Genomic DNA, 23981 nt, shown 5'->3' with positions numbered 1-23981 from the left:
AAACACGACCACACCGTGAACTTCCTTTTCAGGCCAACAGGGAGGTGTCTTGGAGGCAGCAGACCAGGTATGACCCCATTTCTATCCACTGCTGGAGTTTCTGCTTTCCTTGGCTGATCTTCCAAAGGTTTTTCACTCACTTTTGCTTCTTCGACTGTGATCAGATATCGTTCACTTTCTAAATTATCTCCAGCAGCCACCTGGAAAGGAGGGAGCAGCAGAGTGCACATAAAAGACAATGATGTAGAGATTTATGTACTTATATGTAAAAAATTCAGATATTTAGACCCACTATATCACAGATGCCATGTAAAGAAATATTTATATATATATATATAGAGACTAGAAAGCATTAGCACTGATCTTCACATTGTGCTTATTTAATATATCCCTATAATAACACTGCTTTTACCCCAAAGGAATAAAATCCCATAAAACCTTCTGGACAAACAATAAGACTTATCAATAAGAAGCTGCTGCTTTCCCTTTCCATTATTTGCACTGTGGCAGAGCTTTGTAACCACACAAGAAAAATGGCTATTTTAGTTACCAACCAAGTGTTCGAAGCGCTGCCTGAAGCACAAAAGCACAATCAGGCATTAAAATAACAACTCCAAACAAACTATACCTGAGATTTTAGAAAAATGCTCTCCAGGCATTGTCCTTTGTCATCAAACAAGGTGGCCTGCAATGGAAAAATGGGATTTTAAATAACCAGTTATTTCACAGAGCCACTAGACTGACACTGGCAGGCCAGCAGTAGCAGATGGGATTAAATCCAAGAGTATTAAAGCTGAATTTTCACCTGATTTCTGCCAGCTCTAATCCTCAGAACTCCATCTTGCCACGTTTTTGCTTTTTTTGTCTTTTGGTGAGTGTATAATACCTGTTTTAAATGTGCAAAATGTTGGGAAAATAAGAGGATGTTTGAATAATCCAGCAACCGCAGTCTTTTAATTTATTCCTAATAATAATAGTATGCAGTGTCAAAAACCACTTACAGTGAATTCTTGAGAGGCCATTGCTTTGTCAAAACAGTCATTTATTTCACAGATATCCACATGTTCACACAGCCTGAGAGGCAGGGAAATGGTCAGAATTCACCAGAGCTGTGGATGAAATGTATGAACAAAAAAATTACATGTCAGTTCACTTCTGTCTTCCCCTCAAAAGAACTTTCCTTGCAGCAAAAAAAACCACCCAACCCAACCCAAAAAACCCAAATGCCGCAGAGGCTGTTACCAGAATGATTTTGTGCCAGGTGTGGAGCTGGCCATGCATGTTCAATTCATGCAAAACAAGAACTGTAGGTAAAACGTGAATTATATTTCACACACAAGCGACTCTGCAGACCAGGCAGCCGTGAAGCCAAACCCCTTCACGTATTTACCGTTAGCCCACAATGACACTCAAAATGAATCACAAAACAGCCTTCGGATGAGCGAGGAACGGTTTTTACGAAGAAAAGGGGAAAGTTCCGCGCTGTTTCTCGTGGCTGCCACCTCCTCGGGTGCTCGGCGAGGTGAAAATCCATGGAAACGGACCCCTCGGAGGGCACGGAGTTACCCCTTCCGAACAGCTGGACGGATGGATGGATGGATGGATAGATGGATGCGAACCCTCGCAGTGACTGCGGGTGGAATGCCGCCGCCGCCGCAGGGATGTGCCACCACCACGTCCCCGCCGGTGACCCCGCGATCCTACCTGGTGACCAGGACCGGGGTCACGACCGGAATGAGATCAGGACCAGGACCGGGATTAGGAGCAGCCGCCGCCCTCTCGAACTTCCCGCCGCGCCGCGCCGCGTGACGTCACCGCTCCGCGCCGCCCGGCGGGGGAGGAAGTCACGTGTGCGCGGGGCCGGGCGCGCCCCCCGCCGCTGCCGCCGCGCACGCGCGGGCGCCGCCGCGGGGCTTTTCATCCCTTAAAAGGGGCGGGGGGGGAAGGTGGAGGTTGGCAGCACGTCGTGCCGGCACTGACGGGGAGAACGGCGGCGGAGGAGACGCGCACGGGGCGGCCCGAGCCGGTGTCTCGGCGGTGGCGGTGGCAGGTCAGTGACCGGGCAGGGAGGTGCGGGTCTGTCGGTGGTGGCGGGGGCGGTAGGGGGCGCTGTCGTCCCCTGCGCGTGTTTCCCGCCGCTCGCGCGCTGCCCGCTTCCCTCGCGGTGCCCTCGCGGGGGGGCGGTTGGTCCCCTCAGGGGGGTGGCGGGCGCCCTTCCCCTCAGCGCGGCGCCGCTCCCCGCCCTGCCGCCCGCTCTAACCCCGACCTGCCGCCCCTGGGCAGCCTGTTCCCCTGCTGTCCCGCTTCTCCCGGTGCCGGGGGAGCCTTCTCCCGAGGGCTCCTCGCTGCCCCTGTCCCTCGGCGTCGCCCCGGGGCGCTGAGGTGGCTTCGCCCTGAGGCGATGAACAGGTGGCTCTGGGAGTCAAGCCTCACGTTGGAGGAGAGGGTCTAGTGTTGAGGGGTGGGGGCACACGAGCCATAACACTTCGGGCTAGTCTGTGCTTGCTTTTTTTAATACTTTATCCGTTCGAGCTCTGTGACTGATTACATGAGTAGCACCTGCCGATCCCTTTACTTGGTGCCCTTGAAACGCAACAGGCTGCACAATACTTTGGAATTATCACTGACCGGAACTGTCAACTCACTGCAGTGCTAAGTGTGTGTTGGTGGGACTTAAGGACAAGCAGGATTTAGCCGGTTGCTGTGCTGGTCAATATCAGTCAGGGCTAGAAAACTCTATTTCATGCTGTGTGTTTCCCCTTTGTTTGAGGGGCAAAGAAGATGAGGTTCTCCTGTACATGCCTGTTGTTTTTGGTAGAATGCAGCTGTAAGCACGGCAGCAGAATGCCTGGCTTCTGTACCCACCTCCATCCTGCTTCCACCTACTTACACCTGCTGCTTCCTCTCTCCAGGTCTGCTGCTTGTGCAGCTCCTTAATCGGTTGCTTTTCCCCGGCGGGTGAAGGACCAGAATTTAGTTTTTAGGTCACAGAATTCACCTGACTTACCAGAGGGTGAGAACCGTGTACTGAGTAAGGTGAGGGAGCTGGGCTGCCCGTTTGGTGTCATACAGGCAAATCCAATTCACCACAGTCTGGTGCTGAGGGCGTGTATTTTAACTCTAATCATAGAAGCATTTAGGTCGGAAAGGACCTCTGAGATCATCAAGTCCAACCTTTCACCAGTCACCACCTTGTCAAGTAGACCAGAGCATTGAGTACCGTGTCCAATTATATCCTGAACACAAATAAATCCACTTTCCACCTCTTATGAGGGTGGAAGGCAGGACTGACACAGAAGGGTCTGCCTATGTTTGGGAACAGCCCTAACACTCATCCCTGTGAGGTGGAAGCAGAGTCTTTTCTGTCAGTGAGCACACAGGTCTCATTAAATCTGTTAAACACCTGTTACGTAGTTTTAAAATGATGTATTGGGTTTGTTGCTTAAAGTGAAGAAAAGCAGGAGCTCCTCTGTTTTTAAGGTCAATAAATTTGTGCTGGTCCCCATGTATTTATCTCTTGTCCTTTCTTAGCTTAATTTACATAAACAGAAGTTAAAAGGCAGGGCAGAAACTTCAGTGCTGCAGCTCTGCCTGTGTCAACATTGCTGTGAAAATATCACAGGATATGTCTTTAAGTAGTTTCAGGTTTGCTAAATACTTGCATTTATTCTGCACTAAAGGGCAAGTGTTGCCAGTGACTATGTAAAAACATTTTCATAGTTTATAATAAATATATTAAGTAAATATTTTGACTTACTCTGTTTTCCTCTCCCAAACTCTTTTGCCCCATTTTGCTACTTGAAATGCTCAAAGAAACAGGCATTTGCATCACTGCCTAAAATAATAAAGTGTATTTTATATCTGCACCCTGATTCTTACAGACTTTGGAGTACAGTTGAAGCTTACTATGTTTTCTAGATGTTGATAATGACAGAAGTTGAGTTTGAATACAGCTTAGCACTGACATGTTTAATGCTTGCTTTTTAAAGAACATAGGTAAATTTCTGTAAATATGTGTGAAGTTGAACTATTTTGGTTTACATTATCTTTGCTTTCCTGAAGTTCATTGCCCCTCCTTCTTTCACTCTAGGATATAGAAGCACTGAGGATTTATTTTGTTTGAGGAGGTGCTTTGCTTTATCATAATGAAGTTTTGATGCTGCTTTTGCTGTCTTCTGATTTTAATTATTTACCAAAGTAGTGTTGGCAGTGTGAGAGCTGCCAGGTGAAAAATCCGAACTACCGTGTACCTTGGCACGTGGTGATTGCTATGTTAATTACTTGGGTTGATGTACACAATCAGAGCTGATATTTACTCTTGACTCAGTGTTTTGAGTGTGATTTCATGCTTTCAGTCCCAAAGTAGTTTTCTCCAGACTTCCCTTCTAAAGCACCAGGTGAAGAGGGAAGCTCAGAACGTGGCCTGCAGCTGTTTTTTCTCTAAGCTTGAATGAGATCCTCTCTCTACTGGGAGGGAATGACTCAAAATGCTTCTCAAAACAAATCTGTGCTGTACCAGAGCCACACTCTGTTGATGTGGTCACTTAACGCTGTTCAGCCACTCCAAATATCCCATAATGATGGTGCACCTCACTGTAGCCCCCAGCTAAGCAGTGTGCTGGTTATTAATATAAAAAACTTGCTGAAGGGCTTGAGTGGAGCTTGAACTTGCTTAGCTGGGAGTTTTACCTGACTTATCTTTGCAAGGTAATTGCTGACCTTTCACTCTCTGGAGCTCACAGCGGGAGAGAAACTGATCTCCGGCTGAGGGAGCCTGATTTGCACAATAATTCGGAGACCATTTCCATCTCACCATCCTGTTGGCCAGGTGGGCTTCCTCCCTGATGGCTCTGCTCACCCTTTCCTTCGGGGCTGCCTTGGCACAGAGCTGACAAGTCTTTCATATGGTGATTGTGACATTAATTACTTGAATTTTTGTGCTAATTTAATTTTCCAAAAGCTGTCTGCTGCTGGCAGCACAGGGTTTCTTGGGTTTGGTTTTTTCGTTGTTGTTTTCTTTTTTTTCCTTGCACTTGTAAAATGAGGTACTGAAGTGATGACTGGCAGTTTTCACCTGCAGAAATTGAAATGTAAACAAACTACGGTTAATGAATGCATTAAAACGGCTTTCTATTTTCAAAAGTAAATCTGTACATGAAGTCACTTCCTTCTAGTTAGTCTTGAATTTCTAGGGGCCTGATTTGGGGTGTCTGATGAAAATCAGGCACTACTGGATTACTGCCCTTGGCAGCTGAGAGTGGTTTGCATTTTTGACATAATAAAGCCAGGTTTTTAAAACAAACCTTACCTGCTATAAATACCAGCAATCTGTCCTTTCTAGATTTGATTTTTGTAGGTTCTCTTCATCAAGTATCTTGTTTTTCTGCTAACAGGGCAGAAGGTAAACCCAGTATGTGTACTCCTTAAGACTGTTTTTGAATTCATTTTTTTTTAATATTACCTTTCATTTGACAGGATGATAGGAATGGAGACTGAAACAGCGAGAGACAAAGCCATAAAAGAGGAAAGCACTGAACAGAAAAAGGAGAGGGAGAAGAAGAAGAGGTCAAGGGTTAAACAGGTGCTGGCAGATATAGCCAAGCAAGTGGATTTCTGGTTTGGGGATGTAAATCTCCACAAAGACCGATTTCTCCGAGAACAAATAGAGAAGTCCAGAGATGGGTGTAAGTTTATATTCAGTATATTTCAGTAAACACTTGGTTTACTTTTTTTCTTCCCTACATTAGAAGTTATTTTAAGGTGCATGTATGCTCCGGGAGGAAGGCAGTTAGTTCCATGCTGCAATCACCATCATCAGCTCAGGAATCAGAGCTAGATACTGGATTTTATAACTTATGTTTAGTGTCTCTTTTTCCTTTCCTTTAGAATCAGCCATAATTGAAAAGCATCTGCCAGGTGGCAGTGACTGTTTGGGTGACCTGGTTTTCTCTTTGTATAATTTTACAAAAAAACCAAACAAAGCTCATTTTACTCCTGGAGGTGACTTGTCTTGTGGGGTAGATATGTGCAGAAATTAAAAAGTCACTTGAGTGTGTGTTTTCTGTACAAATTTGATACATAACAAATTGTCTATTTGCTTACAGGGCTACTGTGAGTCTTTCCTCTAGACAGTTTTTTCAGGTGGTTGATTTGTGACTTCACAGTAGGAAACTGAGCTTGGACCTGAAGTTATTTTCCACTTTCTAAAGAAATGAATTTGCACATCAGCTGCAGTGACTGATATGCTTTTGCTTTTAAAATCAGTACCACGAGTGCTAAATTGCCATTCAGTATAATTGTTAAATCACATGTTACATCAAATGGACTCACAGTGCAGTATGTGTATAAAAAGAGGCGATACTTTGCCATCAAAACAACAACAACAAAAAATTTTTTTAAAAGTGTTTCCTTATTTTTGTTAAGGAGTCCGTATTTAATTGACATTTAAATCATTAATCCGGTTGTGTTATGTAGGGAATGTACCTTTCTAAGTGCTTGGTACAGTCGTCAATTCTATTGACCTTTAAGCCAGTTTGTTTTTATAAAAAAAAACCCACCAAACTTTAGGGTAAACTTTATTCCTTGTAAAGCCCTTTTTAAAGCAAGCCCTTAAAATATATTTATTATGTAATTAATTATTTATCCTACATTTTTCAGATAGTAGACACTGGATGTCTACATTTTTATTAAGACGAATACTTAATTTTCTCCGAGGGTTTTTGCAGCCTGACTCATTGCAAGTGAAGTGCAGGCAGGGGCTCTTTGTCTTGGCTTAAACACTCAATTGAGGCCTTGAAGGAGAGGCACGTTTCCAATGCAAATTGTTCTTGTCTTGCAAAACTGCATCAGAAAGGGGGGATTTCTTCCTTTCTTTTCAAAGACAGCAGTTAGCAGCGGGGAGGTGACAGAACAAAATTCCTTTGATAAAGGTTAGCACGGAATAAAATGAAATCTAGGTGTACTTGAAACTTGAATTTTGATGGTGAAAACTGTCTGAGTAGAAAACATTACCCTGATTTTGTAATTTACACCTTGGTTCTCTCTTTTTCCCACCCTCAGATGTTGACATATCACTACTTGTTTCTTTCAACAAAATGAAAAAATTAACTACTGATAGGAAGCTGATTGCTCGGGCAGTTAAAAACTCTTCTGTTGTAGAGGTATTTCACTTTTCACTTTTTAAACATTTAATGGTTCTGTGTTTGCTGGTGCTGGGGAAATGGTGCTGAAATAGGCAACAACCTCATGGAAAAATGCTTATTTCTCCTTCCTTTTAGCTGGACTTGGAAGGAACCAGAATCAGAAGACGCCAACCACTGGGTGAGAAGCCAAAGGATGTGGACAGTCGGACTGTCTATGTGGTAAGGCTGGCCTTGTGTCCCCCTCAGGCCTCTCTTATCAACTCCTTCAATTTAATTAAAGAGTGCAAAAATACATTTACGCAACAATTGTCTTCTGAACTGGGCAGGTGGTGCTGCTTGTGCAGCCCTATTTTAATCAGGTGAATACAGAGCTGCAAGTGACTGTGGCAGGGAAGGGGTTAGTTTGGTACAGGAATTTCTTAAATCATTTTAAATGCTGAGCCGAGAGCTGCTTCACATGCTGGTGAGGAAAGGTGCAATTTGATTTAGCTATTGCTGTGTTCACTGGGCTTTTCTTGTAAATGCCATTAGAGGAACACCAGTGGTACCAAGGCAGATTTACTAATTACATTAATGTAGTTAAAGCTTTGTAATAACAGCTTAATTAGTTTTATCAGACAGGCTCTGGCTGAGTTTGCAAGTTCATCGGGGATACTTTAAAAAGTACAATCTGTTTATAAGACCTGTTACTGCGAGTGCCTCTGGTTTTGTAACACTCAAACATCATTCTTTTATAGGCACAGTATACCGAAGCCTTTTCCTTACAATTCTCCTAATTTTATTTGTTTTTTAAATCATTCTATTAGCATGTTATCCTATGGCTACTTTCCTGGAGTGATTCCTTAATTTAAATGAAAACACCTTGTGCTGATGGGACAAGTCTGTATCATCATAGCATTTCAGATGTGTCAGCTTTATCATATTCATGAGCAGCTTCACTGGGAGCTTGGAAAAATCTGATGGATGAGCTGTAGCAAGTTAAAATCTCGGGACATTTTTTAATAATAAAGCCATTTTCTTTTTAATACTGATATTGAAGCCAGTGTGGAATTCCATTTGCCTCTAAAAGAGAACTTTTTCTGACTAAGAACCTGTAGCTGGAAGCAGCTGCATTAGTAATTCCTAGCAGGCACCGAGGTTCCTGAGACAGATGCACAATAATCACGGCTTAAGTACCAGCCCAGCCAGATAAGGAGAAACCGAATTGCTCTGATCGTTCCTTCTTTAACAACAGCCCAGCAGAGGTGGTTTGGGTTTTGTGTTCGTAAATACAATGTGCCAGACACAATATTTTCCTAACACAATTGCAGGGACTGCTTTGAACTTGTGGGATACTTTGTCCCTATCTTTTTTTGGATAAGATACTGTAAATGTCGGGAGCTGCATTGTCCATACACAGCTAAATGTTTGGTAAATAGCTGGGATGTGGCAATGGGGAGAAGAGAAGTGCTGCTAAGTTAAGTTTCTCTGAAATAATCTGTTTTTAAATACTTATATATTTTTATACTTATATCTATGTCTTTATATACATAAATATGTATTGTTATTTGGAACTCATCCCATAATATTTTTAAAGCTTCAAGTAACTGGCTCTTCAGACCAAACCCTAAGGAAATGTTTCCCTGCCAGACAAAGTTTAATGCAAATATAGTTTTCTACCTGAATGTGACAAATGTTTCTCTGCAAGGAAAACCTTTTGGTGCAGTAACTTGCCATGGAGAAAACAAATGTAGTACTGACATTCTGTTCTTTAGGCAAGAACTTGGCAGTGGGATTTGAAAGTGTTCAGTTGGGTCCTGTTAGAAACTGGCATGACAGGAGAGTGGGAATGGGGGACTCAGAGATGATGTCTGCAAGCTGCTGAAATGTGTTGCTGTGTTAAGGATTTTATAGAAATAAAAATCAGACAGTTTTGCCATCCAAGAAGCTGCTTCAAAGTTTGTCCCAGGTGCTAACTCCTGTACTTGAAAACATCAGCTTCCACCAGGAATTCATCAGCAATCACTCTATACTGACCTAGAACTCTTTCTGAGATACCTGCATTGCCACCAATTAACAAAAAGTAAAAGTATAACATTGCTTGTGCTTTGAGATGGTACAGACTTGTGTTTGCTCCAGGGTTTTAAATTTACCAGGATAATTCGTGTTGCAAAGATACACCTGCAGGTGAGGCCTTGGTATCTGTCACAGGAAGAAGATGAACATCTAAGTCAAGTATGTAATGCATTTGTTACAGGTATATGAATTTGTTCTCAGATCACTTCAATCTTTCTTTTTTTAGGAACTGCTTCCCAAAAATGTCAATCACAGTTGGATTGAGAGGGTGTTTGGGAAGTGTGGCAACGTGGTTTATGTCAGCATACCCCGGTACAAAAGTACTGGTGATCCAAAGGGCTTTGCTTTTGTGGAATTTGAAACTAAAGAGCAAGCAGAGAAAGCTATTGAGGTGAGTGCTGGTGCCTCTGCCCTGTCGACATTGTTCTTAGTGTCACTGTCATATGAAGAGTTTGGTCTTTAGTAGTTAAATTTTGTCAGACAAGTATTTCTGTATTGGAATATGATTAGGACTGCTGGCTGTAACTGGGATGGAGAGTCTCAAAAAACCTGATTTTTAGTAATGGTTTGTTTTCATTTTCCTTCTCCAAGTTTTTGAATAATCCACCAGAAGAAGCACCACGGAAACCTGGGATTTTCCCCAAAACAGTGAAGAATAAGCCTGTTCCTACACTGAACACAAGTAACGGCACTGTAGTGGGTGAGTGTTTTAAAGTTATTTGGATCAGTTTTGTGCCTCAGCTGCTAAAAAGGTGGAACTCTTGCTCTTTTAGCAGGAGCACTGTGTAGAGGAATAAACTTCTTAGAGCATCTTTACAATTCCTCTTTGCATGATTCATAATTACTTGGAGGAAAGGATATTGCTGAGGAAAGAATCCACAATTGATATCTGGGCATGTTTCCAATAAATACAATCTACTCTGACTTACAAAGCAGCATCACAGGATGATGTTGCAACTTAGTCACTGAAACGTTTTTCCTGCTTTCTGGTAGTGTAATACAATTTCCCAGACTTCAGGCACTGCCCATCTTTCTCATAAGCTTTATGATAAATCATGTTAATACACCTCACAATTATCACTATTTTTGTTACACTACTAACTGTTAGTGGAAAAAATAAAATCCATCTCCCAGAGATGCATCTCACTTAATAACCCAGTTTCTCATGACACATAGTATCATGATTGTTTAATTAATTTAATCTAATCTAGTGTGTAATGATGGGCAGTTATAAATGTGGTGTTTTTCATACAGAGGAGAAGAAAAAAAAGAAGAAAAAGAAGTCCAAAGTGAAGAAAGAGAGCAATGCCCAGGCAGCTGCAGAGCCAAAGGAATCAAACACCAACACTACTATGGAGCCAACACCCAAATCAAAAAGACACAGGACTACATCTGAGTGTTCTGAAATGGAGGGAACTGAGACTCCAAAGCAGCCCTCCAAGAGGGAGAAAAGGAAATGGGACAAAACAGAAAACTCCGAGGTAACTTGTGAAAGCAGGCCTGGGAAGAGAAAAAGAACCAGCTCAGCAGATGGGGAGACATCGGCTCCAAAAGTCAAGAAAACCGCTGAAAAGGAGGAAGCTGAAACAGTGAAAGAGGAAACTACAGAAGCTCCAAAGAACTCCAATGGTAAAGGTTGTTAGCTCTGATATATTGTCATAGTTTCTATGTCTGGATGTAATGGAATGGCAGATTGACTGATGGATAAGTGGATATAGTGGTTAGGTCACTTTAGGCACATGTGGTATTCCCTACAGTTAAATTTAAACCTGGGTGGAGTCATTCCAAGGAGAGGAGCTGCATGGAGAGTAGGGAAGAACTTGCAACACCAAAGCAGGGAAATCGAATCAGAAGTAAAAATAGTTCAAAGGAGTTCATATCAATAAAGGTAAAGTATGGGTTAACAGACAGCCTTGGCAAATGGAGACAGCAGGGGAATCTAGATAAATACATTAAAGTACAAAAGGAAAATGCTGATGATCCTAGCTTGTTCCATGAGTTAGGGAAGCAGCATTGGAATCACATGTAATGTGTGACAAGAGTAAAAACTCAGGTAATTGATGAATTAGTCAATAGAAAAAACCCCAATATTGATTCCATGATTTTATTAGAATATATTTAAACTTTTTCAGTGTTACAACTAAACATTTTTTTTTCTTTTGATCTTTTTAAAAGTAGAAGTTTCTGCAGAAGAGGACAAGGATAAAAAAGACACATCTCTTTCCAAAGCTAAAAGGAAACACAAGAAGAAACACAAGGAAAGGCACAAAATGGGGGAAGAAGTCATCCCACTCCGGGTCCTGTCCAAGTAGGTGACTTAACTGGGTAGAGGTTTAAGTGTTTGTTCCAGGGTGAGTTCAAGACTAACAAAACCCTTAAGTGGTCCTGAAGTTCTCTCACCTTTAAGGCCCGTGATTTGATTACTGATAATACTTTATTACAATATGTAAATTATTTTACCTTGGGGATTATTGCTTTTTGGTACCACAGATTTGAACATTTTAAATTATTTAAATGCTGAGGTGTGTTTTACTGCAGGAGAATTTCTCGAGTCATCTTTTGCACACTTTATTGACATTTTATTGCTTAAAACTTGATACATTTTATACAAAACGTTTCCAACCCTTACATATTGAAGGCTTTTCAAATCTCTGCATATCTAACAGTCCATCACCATTGCTAAAGTGCAATTCCAATTTCATACAACAGAGTTGCATATTAGCAACAGTGTTAGCCTGTAGATTGAAATTCCCATAGTGGAAGTCTGTGCAAAACACAAGTTAATTCAGGTCTGTTGGGCTCTGAGGAGTCACCACAACTAAAACATGGAAGCACTTACTTTTTGGGCATCCAGCAAGTACCTCCCATGTTAAAGTCGAGGGGGTCCTTGCCATCTTGTGCTGTACCCCGATGAAAATCGTGCTTTATTTAGAAACACATTTTGCCGGTATTTTGATACATTTTCCAGCAAGGGGAGTGTGGAGGGAAAAAAAAGGATTCACCACCACTAAAACATGGAAGCACTTACTATGGTTGGACAAAGCAAGTACATCCACATTAAAGTTGTGGGGGTCCTTTGGTGGAGAAACTAAATATATCAACTAAAAAACCCCACCCCAAGGTATATACTAAGTTATGACAATGCAATAATAAAACACATGCTGGTGTTTCAGTTGAGAATCCTTGGAATAGGAGGATCCACCGCCACTGAAACATGGAAGCACTTACTTTTTTAGGCAGCAGGTACCTCCATGTTAAAGCAAAGGGAGTCCTTTAAACTTTAAAACGAATTATTTAACCATTAAAATTTTTTACTCTTGAAGATCTGCTTCCACCGAAAATTCTTCATCTTTTTCCCAAATAAAAAAAAAATCTTTCAAGTGAAATGTAGCCAAAAAAACCTCAAAAACCAAACAAAAAACCCAAAGTAAAATCCCGGGAGTTATCTGAGGATCGCGATCAGGATTCACCTCTACTAAAACATGGAAGCACTTACTTTTTCTATATCACAGAAAGCACCTCCATGTTAAAGTAAAAGGGGTCCACACACGCACAAAAAAAAAGGACAGTTTTTGATTGTGCTGGTCCACTTCCATCAGGCTTCTGAGCAAGCTGCAACACATGGAGAGTGTTAGTGAAATTTTCTATTACTCTACCAAAAGGGAGAGATAGAAAGTTTAAACAGAGCACAAGCATTGCAAATAGTTACCTGCACTATCCTCTTTGGTCTCCTCTTCCTTGGAGTCAAGTTAACCAGCTTGTATTTATACCAAGCCTTGCCAGGGCATGGTGCTGCCTTTTTATCTCCAAGAATCATTACGTGGGCCTTTTGTTATTTTAATGCCTCTGCTCTGCTGAGAATGTATGATCCCGGGTGAGTCTGGCTGCTTTTTTTTTTTGAAGTATACAGTTGTCACTGTTAACAGCTAAAACCATTACCACAAGATATCCTCCTCTTTAAAAATCCTCTATCAGCTTGTTTGATAGCACAGATTAGGGTAACAATGAGTCGTTCTCACAGTGGCACTGCGGGCATTGTGTTGCTGTGGAGCAAAGCTCTCCCTGTTTGCAGAAACATCTCCATGTTAAATGTATGTAAATATATAAATTGCTTCCATGGGGGGGGATTTTTTAACCCACATGCATTTGAATAGTGAGGAATGTCCTTATCTCGGTGGGGGTTTGGTGGGTTTAACCAGCTGTTGATTTTCCATCAATGATTTTTTCCAGAAAATATATGAGGGATTCTTAATATAGTGACACAGGAGCGGGTTCAGTGAACTAATTCAGTGAATTTAGAGTTCACTGTTTCTGAATTAACTCTGAGTTTAGTGCCTTTGCTCTGTGTAGTTCCAGTGAAAAACACAAGTTTACCAAGCTGTTCTGTTTGCTGTCTGAATCCTTACAGTAAATTTGGGAGTCTGACCATTGGAACGATGGGTTGGTCCTGTTGAAACTCTTGGCTTACTAAATCGAAATAAAAAAAATTAAAATCGGATGTGAACAAGGTTTAATTTGACTGAAATGCAGGAGGATCTCTAATGGTTTGCACTGCTCACCAAGTCTGCCTTAAGTTGTTTGTAAACTGTTCAGTTGTCGTGAAGTTTCTAAATGTTTGCTTGTTTACAACTGCCACGCTGTGCTTGTGTTGCCTCTTCCAGGGCCGAGTGGATGGGTTTGAAGCAAGAATATTTGGCCCTGCAGAAAGCCAGTATGGCCTCCTTAAAGAAAACCATGACTCAAATCAAACTTGAGCCCGCGGGAGAGATGGAAACAGAGTCCTGTGCACAGAAATCCGAAAACCACAAAAGTAATCCTGGGGCTTGGCTTCTTTTTTGTTGTTTTTTTCTATGTTTCTGCTACACCAACAGAAGGGATCTAAGATTGATCTTGCAGAAACGCTGCCACATGGTTTTATTTTCTGAAATGCTTTCTCTGAATGCCCCATACTAAAAGCAATGTCCCTCCTGTATTTAGATAGATTCGGGATAAGGTGCTTTATTTATAAAGACCAAACAAGCCATTTCAGCATATTCCAGTAGCCTTTCTTAAGCTTAAGGATATTTTTAGGTAAATGTAATCTTAAAAGCCTCAGAGGTAAATCAGGAATCAGCTTTTTGGGGGCTGCAGCTCAGGCCTGATTTGCTTTGGCTTAAATGTACCTGAAGTGATTCACAAAACAATTCTATCCAAGTAAGGCATTAAAAAAAAAGCCAGCTTGCAACTGGGCTTTATCTGCTTCATGTTTAAAAGGAGCTTGGTAATTATGTCCTTATATTTAAATTTATACCTTTTCTGGATGTAGAACTGTTCTGTCGTTGTGAGTTTTCTGTGCTTTTCCCTAACTTTGACACTGGTGTTCCAATGCCTGTCTGCATGTTTTTGATTGCTCTCAAATTGAGGGTTCAACTATTAATCAAATCAATAGAATATAAAATATTCTTATAAGGAGACTGTGGACTGTAAAAACCTCTCTAAGCTCTTTTTTCTTGAAGTGGTCTTCCTTTTTTTACTTAGATTGACTTGAACCTGGGGACAGTCTTGACCTTGGTTTGAAACACCACAGTGTATCTGCAGTAACAATATTGAAGGCTTGTTTTCATTATGTTACTCCTATGCTCTCAAACTTCGGTTTCTCAGTGTAATAGAGTTAAAAACTTTCTTTTGGTGGTTTTTCTCCCCCCCTGTTTTTAACTTGAGCAGCCACCAGTGCCGATTGTGCCCCTCCAGCCAAGGCCAACACAATGGGGCCTCAGTTCGTTAGCGGAGTAATTGTGAAGATCATCAGCACCGAGCCCCTGCCGGGCAGGAAGCACATCAAGGTAATGCCTTTGTATCCTCAGGGAAGCTGTCGGCCTTTCCTCCTCTCCCCGTGCCCCCCAAATGTTTGAATATGGAATACCCTTTAACCCAGCCTGGCTGGGTGGGTTTTTGTCAATCTATTTGGCCAGTAGCTGCCTACAGATTCTTCTCTACTACCTGTGAACAGGCAGATTTTACAAGGGCAAAATGGGCTCAAGAGGATGATTCCAAGGAAAAACAAGCCCTGAGTGTGCTTTGAGCAATGTCAAGTTTATAATGGAAATGTGGACAAAAATAAGGAAGTCTCTAGTGCTTTCCAGTTTTTAACAAGAAGTGGACACTGATGCAGAGCTCTGTATTTATCACCGTGCCAATTATCCTGACAAGAAATCCATAAAAATGCTTCTCTCATTAATATAAAAGTATATTTTTTAATTCCATTGCCAGGAATTAAGGGACAGGAAAATGCTCTCTCTCTCAAAAAAAAAAAAAAAATCCACAATTGTTTTTCTTTTCCCAATAATAACTTGGCAACAACAAATTGCATTTCAGGGAGAGTGACTGCAGTAGAGCCTGTCAAATCTGTCACTTTTTTTCCTATGCCAAGTGCTGTTTTTCCTCTTTATAAGCGTTTAGGACACCTTCCATTTCGTGTGATGTCACCATAAAAAAGTTACACACGCTAAGCAGAATATTTCCCTTTTAAGGAAAATACCAGTTTTAAGCTGCATCCTTTTGAAATGGAAATATTACAAGTTTTCCAAAGGAAATAACAGCGTTTTTCCAGATACTGAAGCTTCCACGTATGAGGCAGGACATTTTCTTTCCCAAATTGCACTTTTGGATGAATAACAATTGGAAAGAATTTGAACAACTTGATATCCAGACCACTTAGGTCAGTGGTTCATGTGGGTCAAAACTGGAGTTCTGAGGGGATTTTTATGACTGAGGAGGCCACTTCGAGTCACTGGCAAGTGTGTGAGGTTTAGTGGTGCATAAACCTAAGCAAGAGGAGAGACTCTAATTTCTCTCCCTGAAAACCCACTGACGGTGGGGTTTCAACATAATCAGCCTTATCTGGTGGATTTGCAGGCAGTTGTCAGTGCTGGAGACACTGAGGGAATGTGGCAGTTGTCCCTGTAACCTCTGAGGGCCCCCTGGACTGCAGAATACACCTCACTGTTTAAAGTTTGTGTCACTCCCTAACAAGGTGTGGGCAGGAGGAAAACTTACTAAGAAACTAGCACCAAACTGACTTTTTTGTGGGTTTTTTAATTTCCTGACCATATTGGTTGTGCAACTCTTGAAGGAAGAACTGCCACCAAACCTGGCTTTGCTGTGTTTCTGGACCATCAGCTGCATAAAACTGCCACAAATGCTATTTGGATGTTTTAATTTCACACTTCTTCCCTGTTTTGGTCTTAAGGTGCTTCTCAGAGCTGCTCATGTTTGCCAGCTCCAGTGAACTCTTGTAGCTGTAAACTCCACTCAACTTGTTGTAGTTTTCCATGCACTCATGACATTGGGATACCAGAATAAGGCTGGAAAGCAGCTTTTGGTGGCTCTCAAATGATTTTAACAGCGTTGTCACTTGTTGTTTTGTTTTAAGGCTGCCCTTGGTAGTGGAGGGTTAAAAGCAGTGTGTGGTTCCTGAATGGAAGCATCTTAGTGGAGCTGCCTGCTGGGAACCAAATTGAGTAGGAATGTGTGGTGCTGGTTAATTTCCCTAACAGCAGGAATTACAAGTCAAGTACTTCATCTGCAAGAACATTTGTGACTCTTCTTCCTTTAGCTGTCAGTGAAAACTCTCAGGCAGAGGTCACTTCATAAAGATGGAAAGAGTTGCTTTAGTGCTCATTTCTCAGATAATCTGCCATGAGTGGGCTTGGGTTTATATATTTATTGCATTGAATAAAGTGTTATATTTTCTGTGGGGTCGAAGTTGTTATAGCACACCAATAACTTAAAGAAAAGGTAGATACAGTGTTGAAAAATTAATAATTACTGATGCTCCTTCAGTAAAACAATAGTTGTGCAAAAAAAAAAAATCAACTTTTTCAGAAATTACTGCTTGAAGTTGCTGGAGGGCAGGATGAGATGGGCAGATGTTGTAAAATCAGAATTCAGGTATAACCTCCTTAGGAAAATATAGTAACTCAAAAGTATTTGACAAGAGATTGATGGATTCGTGACCTTGTTGAAAATGTTAATGACCTCCAAATGGAATGGTCAAAAGTCACTTTCTTTTTTTTTTTATTTTCTCCTTCTGAAGGCTGATTTATGGTGTGTGTTCTCCCTCATGCTCTGACAGGATGCTCTGGCAGTGCTGGCTGAGGTGGCTTATGTTGACATGCTGGAGGGAGACACCGAGTGCCACGTCCGCTTCAAGACTCCCGAGGATGCACAGACTGTCCTGAAGTCACACAAAGAAATCCAGATCAAAAACAACTGCAAATTCGAAATTCTCACTGGTAAGACTTTGGGTTTGGTTTTTTTTTAAGTGGAAGTACAGGAGTAGATGTAGGTACCGTGGAAAGGATTGTTTCACATCGTGGCTACAGGGATGTGTTTCAATATCTTGGTTTGGGGAAAAGGCTGCTTGGTTTTTGGTGAGTAACTTCACAATTATATATTAAAACTCTAAGGGGTTTTATGCCACTATTCAGAGAGAAATAAACTTTGCTTCCTGTTACCAACTTGATTCTGGGGTTTTTTTGGACTGATTTGCTTCACTTTCAGTGACAATGCACTGTAGAACTTAATTCACATGTCAGCTTTATGAATAGAACATTGTGATGATGCAAAAGAATTTTGAAGAGACTTAAATACTGAACTGATGTGTGAAATAACAGGAGCAGGGTCTAACAGCATGGATACACTTACACTGGGATTAGCACTTACCTACTAATTGATCTTAATTTTTCAGGAAGTTGGCTAACTTAGACCAGAATTAGCTTTTTTTCTTAATTGTATTTACACAAAAATATTTACTGACTCTACTTTAGAACCTAATTTTAATGTGTATCACTTCTTTCTGAAATTACCTCATGTCTTGGATTGGATTACTTTTCCAAGTGTAGATAAATCTCTCTATGGAATTGAGAGGTAGAAAGAGCAAGTCTCTCCCAATAATGCTTTTAAATTCTAGACGTGCACTAGAAATTCTAAATGTGCAAAAAAAATTCAGATGAGATTCCCTCATCTGTGTATTGAGATTTTACCCCACTCCTGCACAGATCCTCCCATGAAGTCCAGTTCCATGAGTGCAGGGCTGTAAACTCCCCTAAAAGTCCGTTGAGGATTGCAGAAGGAAAAGCTTTAATAGAAGCATCAACCTTCACTATAATATCAAAGTTCATCCAAATTTAAGACTCAGTGAATGCTGTTCGTGTCATTTGGAGATAAATTTGTCTGCAGTGTGTTCTGTGTTCCACAGATCCAGAAACTACTTCAAATTTTGGCTTTTACAGCTGAGTGCTCTGTTTGTCTCTGATTGATTGTCCCTAGTTTTGTATTCTTACATAAAAGTGTGGTAGTAGATTAGGAGTAACTACTACACTGTAGGAGCATTCCATTCATAGCATTAGGATTTTTTTTCTAAGTGTCTCATTGAAATGAGAATGGAAAGCACAAGGGACTCACAGTAAGGATTTTAGCTTTGCTCGCTGGCATAAGGTGAGAGAATAAGAATAAGGAAGGAATCTTTAATGCTCTTTACTGCAGGGACTAAATCCTTCCCACTAATATTTCACTTTTTTAGCACTTGACTACTATAAAGATATTCAGCTTTTCATGTGGCAAGGTGGTAAGATCTGAACACTGTCAGAGATGCTTAACTTCTGCAGGAATATTTTTGGGAAACTTCCCTGTAGCTGAACCGTGAGACCATGCAACACATCACAAAGTTCCTGTTGTGGTAGTTACATCCCAAACCAGAGGGAACAGTGGAAAACTGCAACTTAACTACAAGGCAGTTGCTGAGAGAAGCTGCACAGTTATTTGCCCTTGTATTGCTGGCCATGTTCAAACAGTCCTGACAGCTCATGGAGTCCCCAGGCAATGGTGTTGATGAAATAAAACAGTCTCAGTTGATCTTAAACTAATTACTTTTTTTTCTCTTTGGTAGTTGTTTAAAATGAGTCAGAGGTTGAGTACATGAGTAAATCAAAGGGCCTCCGTGTGCTGTGGTGAAACTTCAGCTCAAACTCAGCTCCTTTTGCTAGTGACATGTAGAGAGGAATTCTGTATGACTCCTGTGACCAGGAAACTTGGGATTACAGGGGAAATACTTGCTGGGTTTCCCTGTCAGGTATTTCCATATGTGTTTACCTTAGAAAGGTAAAACAGGACATCTACCTGTGTCCTGCTTTTATTCACGTACCTCAATGTTATTTTTACTTCAAGGTGACAATGAACAGCGTTACTGGCAGAAGATTTTGGTGGACAGACAAGCTAAGCTGAACCAGCCTCGAGAAAAGAAGAGGGGGACTGAGAAGGTAATGTGCAAATCAGATCTCTTTCCTGCACAGCCACGGTTGAAAACACGACTCCATTTCTGCACAGATCCATGATCTTTGATACTTTGTGTATTTAATTCAGTTAAATCGTTTTCTACTGACTTTGCAGCAGAGTTTTACAGCTACAAAGGAGAGGATGTGTGTCTGTCCTGGCCCAGTTGCCAAGTGCAAGCCTTGTCTTTATGGGGACAATCAGAGAAAGTTAAGTCTGTGTCTAAAGGCCTGAAGTTAATTTTAAACTGGATTTCTTCTCAGACTCTTGTCTGGATGAGCTCATGAAAAAGTTAAGTGGTCTTGATGTGCTCCAGTGAAATCAAGTCTAGTGCTATACTGGTAATACCCTACTATGATGCAGAAAATGGGTTTCTTGAGGATCAATCTCATTTCCCTCATAACTTGCCCAGTTTTCCTGGTGCACAGTTCTGTGCTGGGGTGAATGCTGGCAAGCACCCATGGCTGTACAGCTTCCAGATCCAAACTGGGAAATTCCCTTCCAGCCTTGACCTTGGTGTGCCTGTCAGGATGCAGAGTTGAGGGGATGTTGCAGTGAACTCACTGGCTGCAGCCTCCACTCCTGCCACAGAAGATCCTTGCAGGCACCAAGGGTTCCTTGATTAAGCCAGTCAGATCCTTGACCTGACAGAGAGGAGCCAAAGAGTATTTCACAGACCTTTTATTGCCAGGTTTGCTCTACACACATTGCAGATAAGGTTTCTGGGTTGGCTTTAACCTGAATTTTTCTGCTGCTGCTGCTTGCAAAACTTCAGATCATCTGACCTTAATTATTTGCTGGTGACTTTGGAGACTCTGTTTCCTGGATGTTGGGGGGGGGAAATTACATAGATAATTGAAAATAAATATTTAATTGGCCTAGAGGAACAGGGATTGTACAGGTCAGAGGCATATTGGTCCTGTCTTACCCTGTTTGCCTGAATGTTCTCTCAGAGATCCCATAGACTAATGAGCAGAGTTCTTTTAAACAAACATGTGCATAAAGAACTTGCCCCAAGGTCTGATTTAATTTTCTTAAAAGCCTAAAGATGGCATTGACTTGAGCCATTTTTCTTTAATATGACTAGAAAGGGAATGTGAAAGCTCTGCAGCTTCAGAGCATTTTACTGAATGCTCCCTGTTGTGTTTTTTTTTTTATTATTTTAATGTACTTTTACTTTTTTAAACCAAAGTGGCACCTTAGACTTTAACTTAGACTTGCTCTCCCGTTTCTACTCTTCATCTTTTGAAGGCTGGTACTTGTTGACCAAAGCGGTGTAAATTGGCCAGTAATGCAGCTCAAATACAAACTGTCTCACTCCTGCCTAACAAAGGCAGCACAGGGATGCAAACTCCCGCTCCTCCCCCCTGCCCATCACCTTGCCCACACCGGGAGGTGTGAACTTCAAAGCCCAGGGAATTCCATTTAAATGCTAACGCTGTCAAGCGAAACATCAAGACAAGAATGCCTGGCTGCAGTCAGGAACTCTTAACCCTTTCCTTGCTTTTGGACAGGCTGTATTCCCAAAATACCCATTGATGGTAAACAGTGCTTAAATATTAGAAAATTCTTCCTTAGTGCTTACAAGGAAGAAAAAAGTAATTATTCATAATAAAGTATCTATAGTAAAACGTGCCATTAGTGTATCTTTCTTGTAAAGGTCTGTTCTGGTAATGTTTTGAAATACTTTACCACACTTTGGAGATGGTTGTAATTTTAGGCACTTAGAAATTGCTCTTTTCTGTGTTTTCTAAAAAGTATAAGGCATGCTTCTCTTTCCCTGGGATGAGGGTTAAGGACAACTTGAGCAGATGTCTGTCATAATGCTCACACCCAAAACCGATGAGATTAGATTAGATTTAAGTAGAGATTTAACTTTCTCTGGTGTAGTTCTTATAATAAACTAAATGTCCCAGAACTTGACTAAGGCCTGACTGTCCTTGGGAGTGAAAAAGGTGTTCAGTGTGAGGCTTTTCCCCCGGGCCTGGTCCTTCATTGTCACCCCTCTGCTGCCCCTTCCAAATCCATCTTCTCTTTTGTCTGTGGCTTTACAGCCTGAGAAAACCACCTCCTTGATTTACCGATGGCAAACCTTCCTGCCAGAACTGCTTTTTAGGGCAGTGCCAGTTTATTCAGAGCTAAAGCAATCCATCAGTCTGTAGCCTTAAACTCCAGACTGATCAGAGTCTCCCGTTCCCCAAGCCAAGGAGTGAGTGCCTGCAAGCTTTCCCCTTGGATCCTTGGCTCCCGGGGGGAGGAACCTCGTTTGCACCTTGTGCCCCCTTTCCCAGAGGGAAGGAGGAAGTTTAAGAGGGTGGGAGGGGTGGCAGAAGTGAAAGGCATTTGGTGAGGAAGTGAGAATTGGTATTTGTGAAGGGTGGCATAATTTACAGGATGTATGGAGAAGGAGGATGGTGGGAATGTCTGGGCACAGCCCACACTGTTCTGTGCTGCTGATGCCTGGGGCTCCGGGGCTGTGCCCTTGCAAGGCTGGGCAATTCCCTGTGGGTGAGCCCGTGGGGACAGCTCCCACTCCACGGCACATCCCCAGTTCCCTGGCTCTGTGCCACTGGTGTCTGTGGAAGGGCTGGAGACCTGTTTGGAGACAGGAGTGTGCTCAGATAGAGGTGCTGATCCGGGACTGATGAGCTGCAAACAGGAATCCTTGAGGCCTCTGTGAATTCTGAGGCACGGGTACAAAACCACTGTCACTGGTGTGAACTGGGCAGTTCATGTCCTAGAACTTCCCCTGCTTGGAATTCTCCATCTCATATGTGCAACGAGTAAACCACTGTACTCTTCACTTCTTACTGTTAAAACTCTTTTAGTAATTTTTTTTAGATATCAGAGAGTAAAATTGACCCTTGGTTACATCTTTAGATCACTTTTATTTCTCTCTTTCTGAAATCCCAACTGTCCCAGTCAGTGCAGCAGCATCCTGTGCACTGATGGGACACAATGACACCACAGTCATGCAGAAGGAACAAATAATTTGATTTATTTGTGAAATTGTTGAAATATAGCAAAGTGGAGTTGCCCGTGAGCAAAGACCCCTTCCCCAGAGCAATATCTTATACGTTTGAGTTATCCCCAGCACAGAAGTTATTGTGGGGTTTTTTGTTTGTGGTTTCTTTTTGTTTTGTTTTGGTGGGGTTTTTTTCCTTTTTTTTACTTTGGGTGTTGTTTTTTGTCTTGTAGGTGAGTTTTTGTTCTGTTGTGATGATTTTTTTTTTTAATGTGGTTTTGTGTCTTTGTGTGGGGTGTGCCTGCATTTCTGTGTGGTTTTGTGTGTTGGTGTATGGTTTCTGTGGTTGTCTCTACGTTTTTTGTGTGTGTGTTTGTGCTCTTCTGTGGGAGTTCTTGTGTTGATTTGTGGTTTGTGTATGTGCGTTTTCTGTGGGTTCGTGTGTGTTTGTGGTTTCAGTGTGTTCTGTCTCTTGTGGCTTGTGGGTTTTGTGTGTGTTTTTAGTGGGTTTATGTGTTTGTATTCACATGTGGGGTTTCTATGGGGGTTTTATTTTTGTGGGTGGTTTTTCTGTGCTTTTATTGTTCTTGAGTGGTTTGTGTGGGGTTTCCAGTGTGGTGTATTGGTGGTGTGTGGTTTTTGTCCTGCCTAAAATGCTACAATATTCCTGAAGCACTCCTTTTCTAGCCTAACCTTGTTTTTCCTACATCTCTCACAAAACGAATCCAGTAAAAGGATTCATTTAAAGAGTTCTTTAAATTATATGAGACTGTATTTTAAGACTTAAAAAATTAATATTTTGTTCTCTTCAACCATGTTGGGAGGAGGAAGGGATGGAATGAAAGCAACTGATCAGCAACTGAAGAGACACTTTTATTTTGGATGATTCTGAGGCAATACTGAATTTATATATATTTTTGATAGCTATCTAGCTTAGCTCAGCTGCTCAGATAAACATTTTCTCAGGTAATCTGGTGAAGCACTGAAGAATATATCCATGCCTGTGAAATCAAATCCTAAGGATATCACTTTCCTCTAATTTTCTGTGGTATTTCTCCTGTTTGCAGTTGATTGCCAAGGCTGAGAAGATGAGACTGGAGAAGACTCAACAGACGAGCAAACACATTCGCTTCACTGATGGCAACTAACCAGGCCCGATGATCTTCAGGTGTGAACTGTAGGTATTCCAAACCAACCTACCAAAACCAGCCCCCACAGCCACCACTGCTTACAGCAACTAAACCCAGGAGCCACAACTCTGCAAGACTGCAAGAGTGGAAATGGCTCTGAACTCTGTTTGGAATAGGCAGAATGTTTGCTGCTTCTGAGCCTTTAGGTTAAGCTCTCTGGAAAATGTGTATTACAAGATTTTGCTTTAGTTCACTTTTGGGGTTGGTTTTTTTTTGTTCTTTTTTTTTTTTTTTTTTTTTTGGATTATATTTTTTTGTATGTTGTTTTGTACACTAGGTTATAAAATAAAATGCTGGAGAAAATTTCTGTTGTGTATC

General features: G+C 41.6%; 2 protein-coding genes across 8 annotated transcripts in view; one reads left to right on the top strand and one right to left on the bottom strand.

Moving 5' to 3' along the window:
* Positions 1-1785, bottom strand: part of ZGRF1 (zinc finger GRF-type containing 1) — a 16073-nt gene extending 14288 nt beyond the window's left edge. For all 5 annotated transcript variants that reach the window (XR_007629512.1, XM_050320569.1, XM_050320571.1 and 2 more), the window contains exons 1-5: positions 1705-1785; positions 1002-1109; positions 806-886; positions 629-685; positions 15-200 (exon numbers count right to left, since the gene is read on the bottom strand). Coding sequence is in view for 4 of the 5 variants with exons in the window: in XM_050320569.1 (XP_050176526.1) it covers positions 15-200; positions 629-685; positions 806-886; positions 1002-1022 (345 nt within the window). In the remaining variant the exon portion in view is untranslated. The remainder of the gene's footprint in view (positions 1-14; positions 201-628; positions 686-805; positions 887-1001; positions 1110-1704) is intronic.
* LARP7 (La ribonucleoprotein 7, transcriptional regulator) lies at positions 55-23981 on the top strand. 3 transcript variants are annotated; one of them, XM_050320575.1, is made up of 13 exons: positions 55-67; positions 5476-5684; positions 7060-7160; positions 7278-7361; positions 9424-9588; positions 9789-9897; positions 10452-10832; positions 11376-11505; positions 13859-14007; positions 14901-15019; positions 17311-17470; positions 19404-19495; positions 23541-23981. In XM_050320575.1, exons 2-13 carry the CDS (start codon positions 5477-5479, stop codon positions 23619-23621), a joined length of 1779 nt encoding a protein of 592 aa, XP_050176532.1. In that variant the 5' UTR covers positions 55-67; position 5476; the 3' UTR covers positions 23622-23981. The 3 variants fall into 3 exon arrangements, with proteins under 3 accessions (XP_050176532.1, XP_050176533.1, XP_050176531.1); XM_050320576.1 differs by lacking the exon at positions 55-67 and adding an exon at positions 1938-2050 and having other exon boundaries at positions 10452-10826; positions 23541-23980; XM_050320574.1 differs by lacking the exon at positions 55-67 and adding an exon at positions 1938-2050 and having other exon boundaries at positions 23541-23980.

Source organism: Myiozetetes cayanensis, unplaced genomic scaffold (assembly GCF_022539395.1).
Source record: "Myiozetetes cayanensis isolate MyiCay16 unplaced genomic scaffold, myiCay2020 scf24, whole genome shotgun sequence".
NCBI lineage: Eukaryota > Metazoa > Chordata > Aves > Passeriformes > Tyrannidae > Myiozetetes > Myiozetetes cayanensis.
Note: the sequence above shows the minus strand (reverse complement) of the source record. Positions and strands in the feature narration are given on the sequence as shown.

Excerpts from the sequence above, each read along its gene's own strand:
- LARP7 (XM_050320575.1), top strand. The coding sequence starts at position 5,477 with ATGATAGGAATGGAGACTGAAACAGCGAGAGACAAAGCCATAAAAGAG. Across the intron at positions 5,685-7,059 it reads AGAGAAGTCCAGAGATGGGT|ATGTTGACATATCACTACTT; the intron begins GTAAGTTTATAT and ends TCCCACCCTCAG. Across the intron at positions 9,589-9,788 it reads AAGCAGAGAAAGCTATTGAG|TTTTTGAATAATCCACCAGA; the intron begins GTGAGTGCTGGT and ends TCCTTCTCCAAG.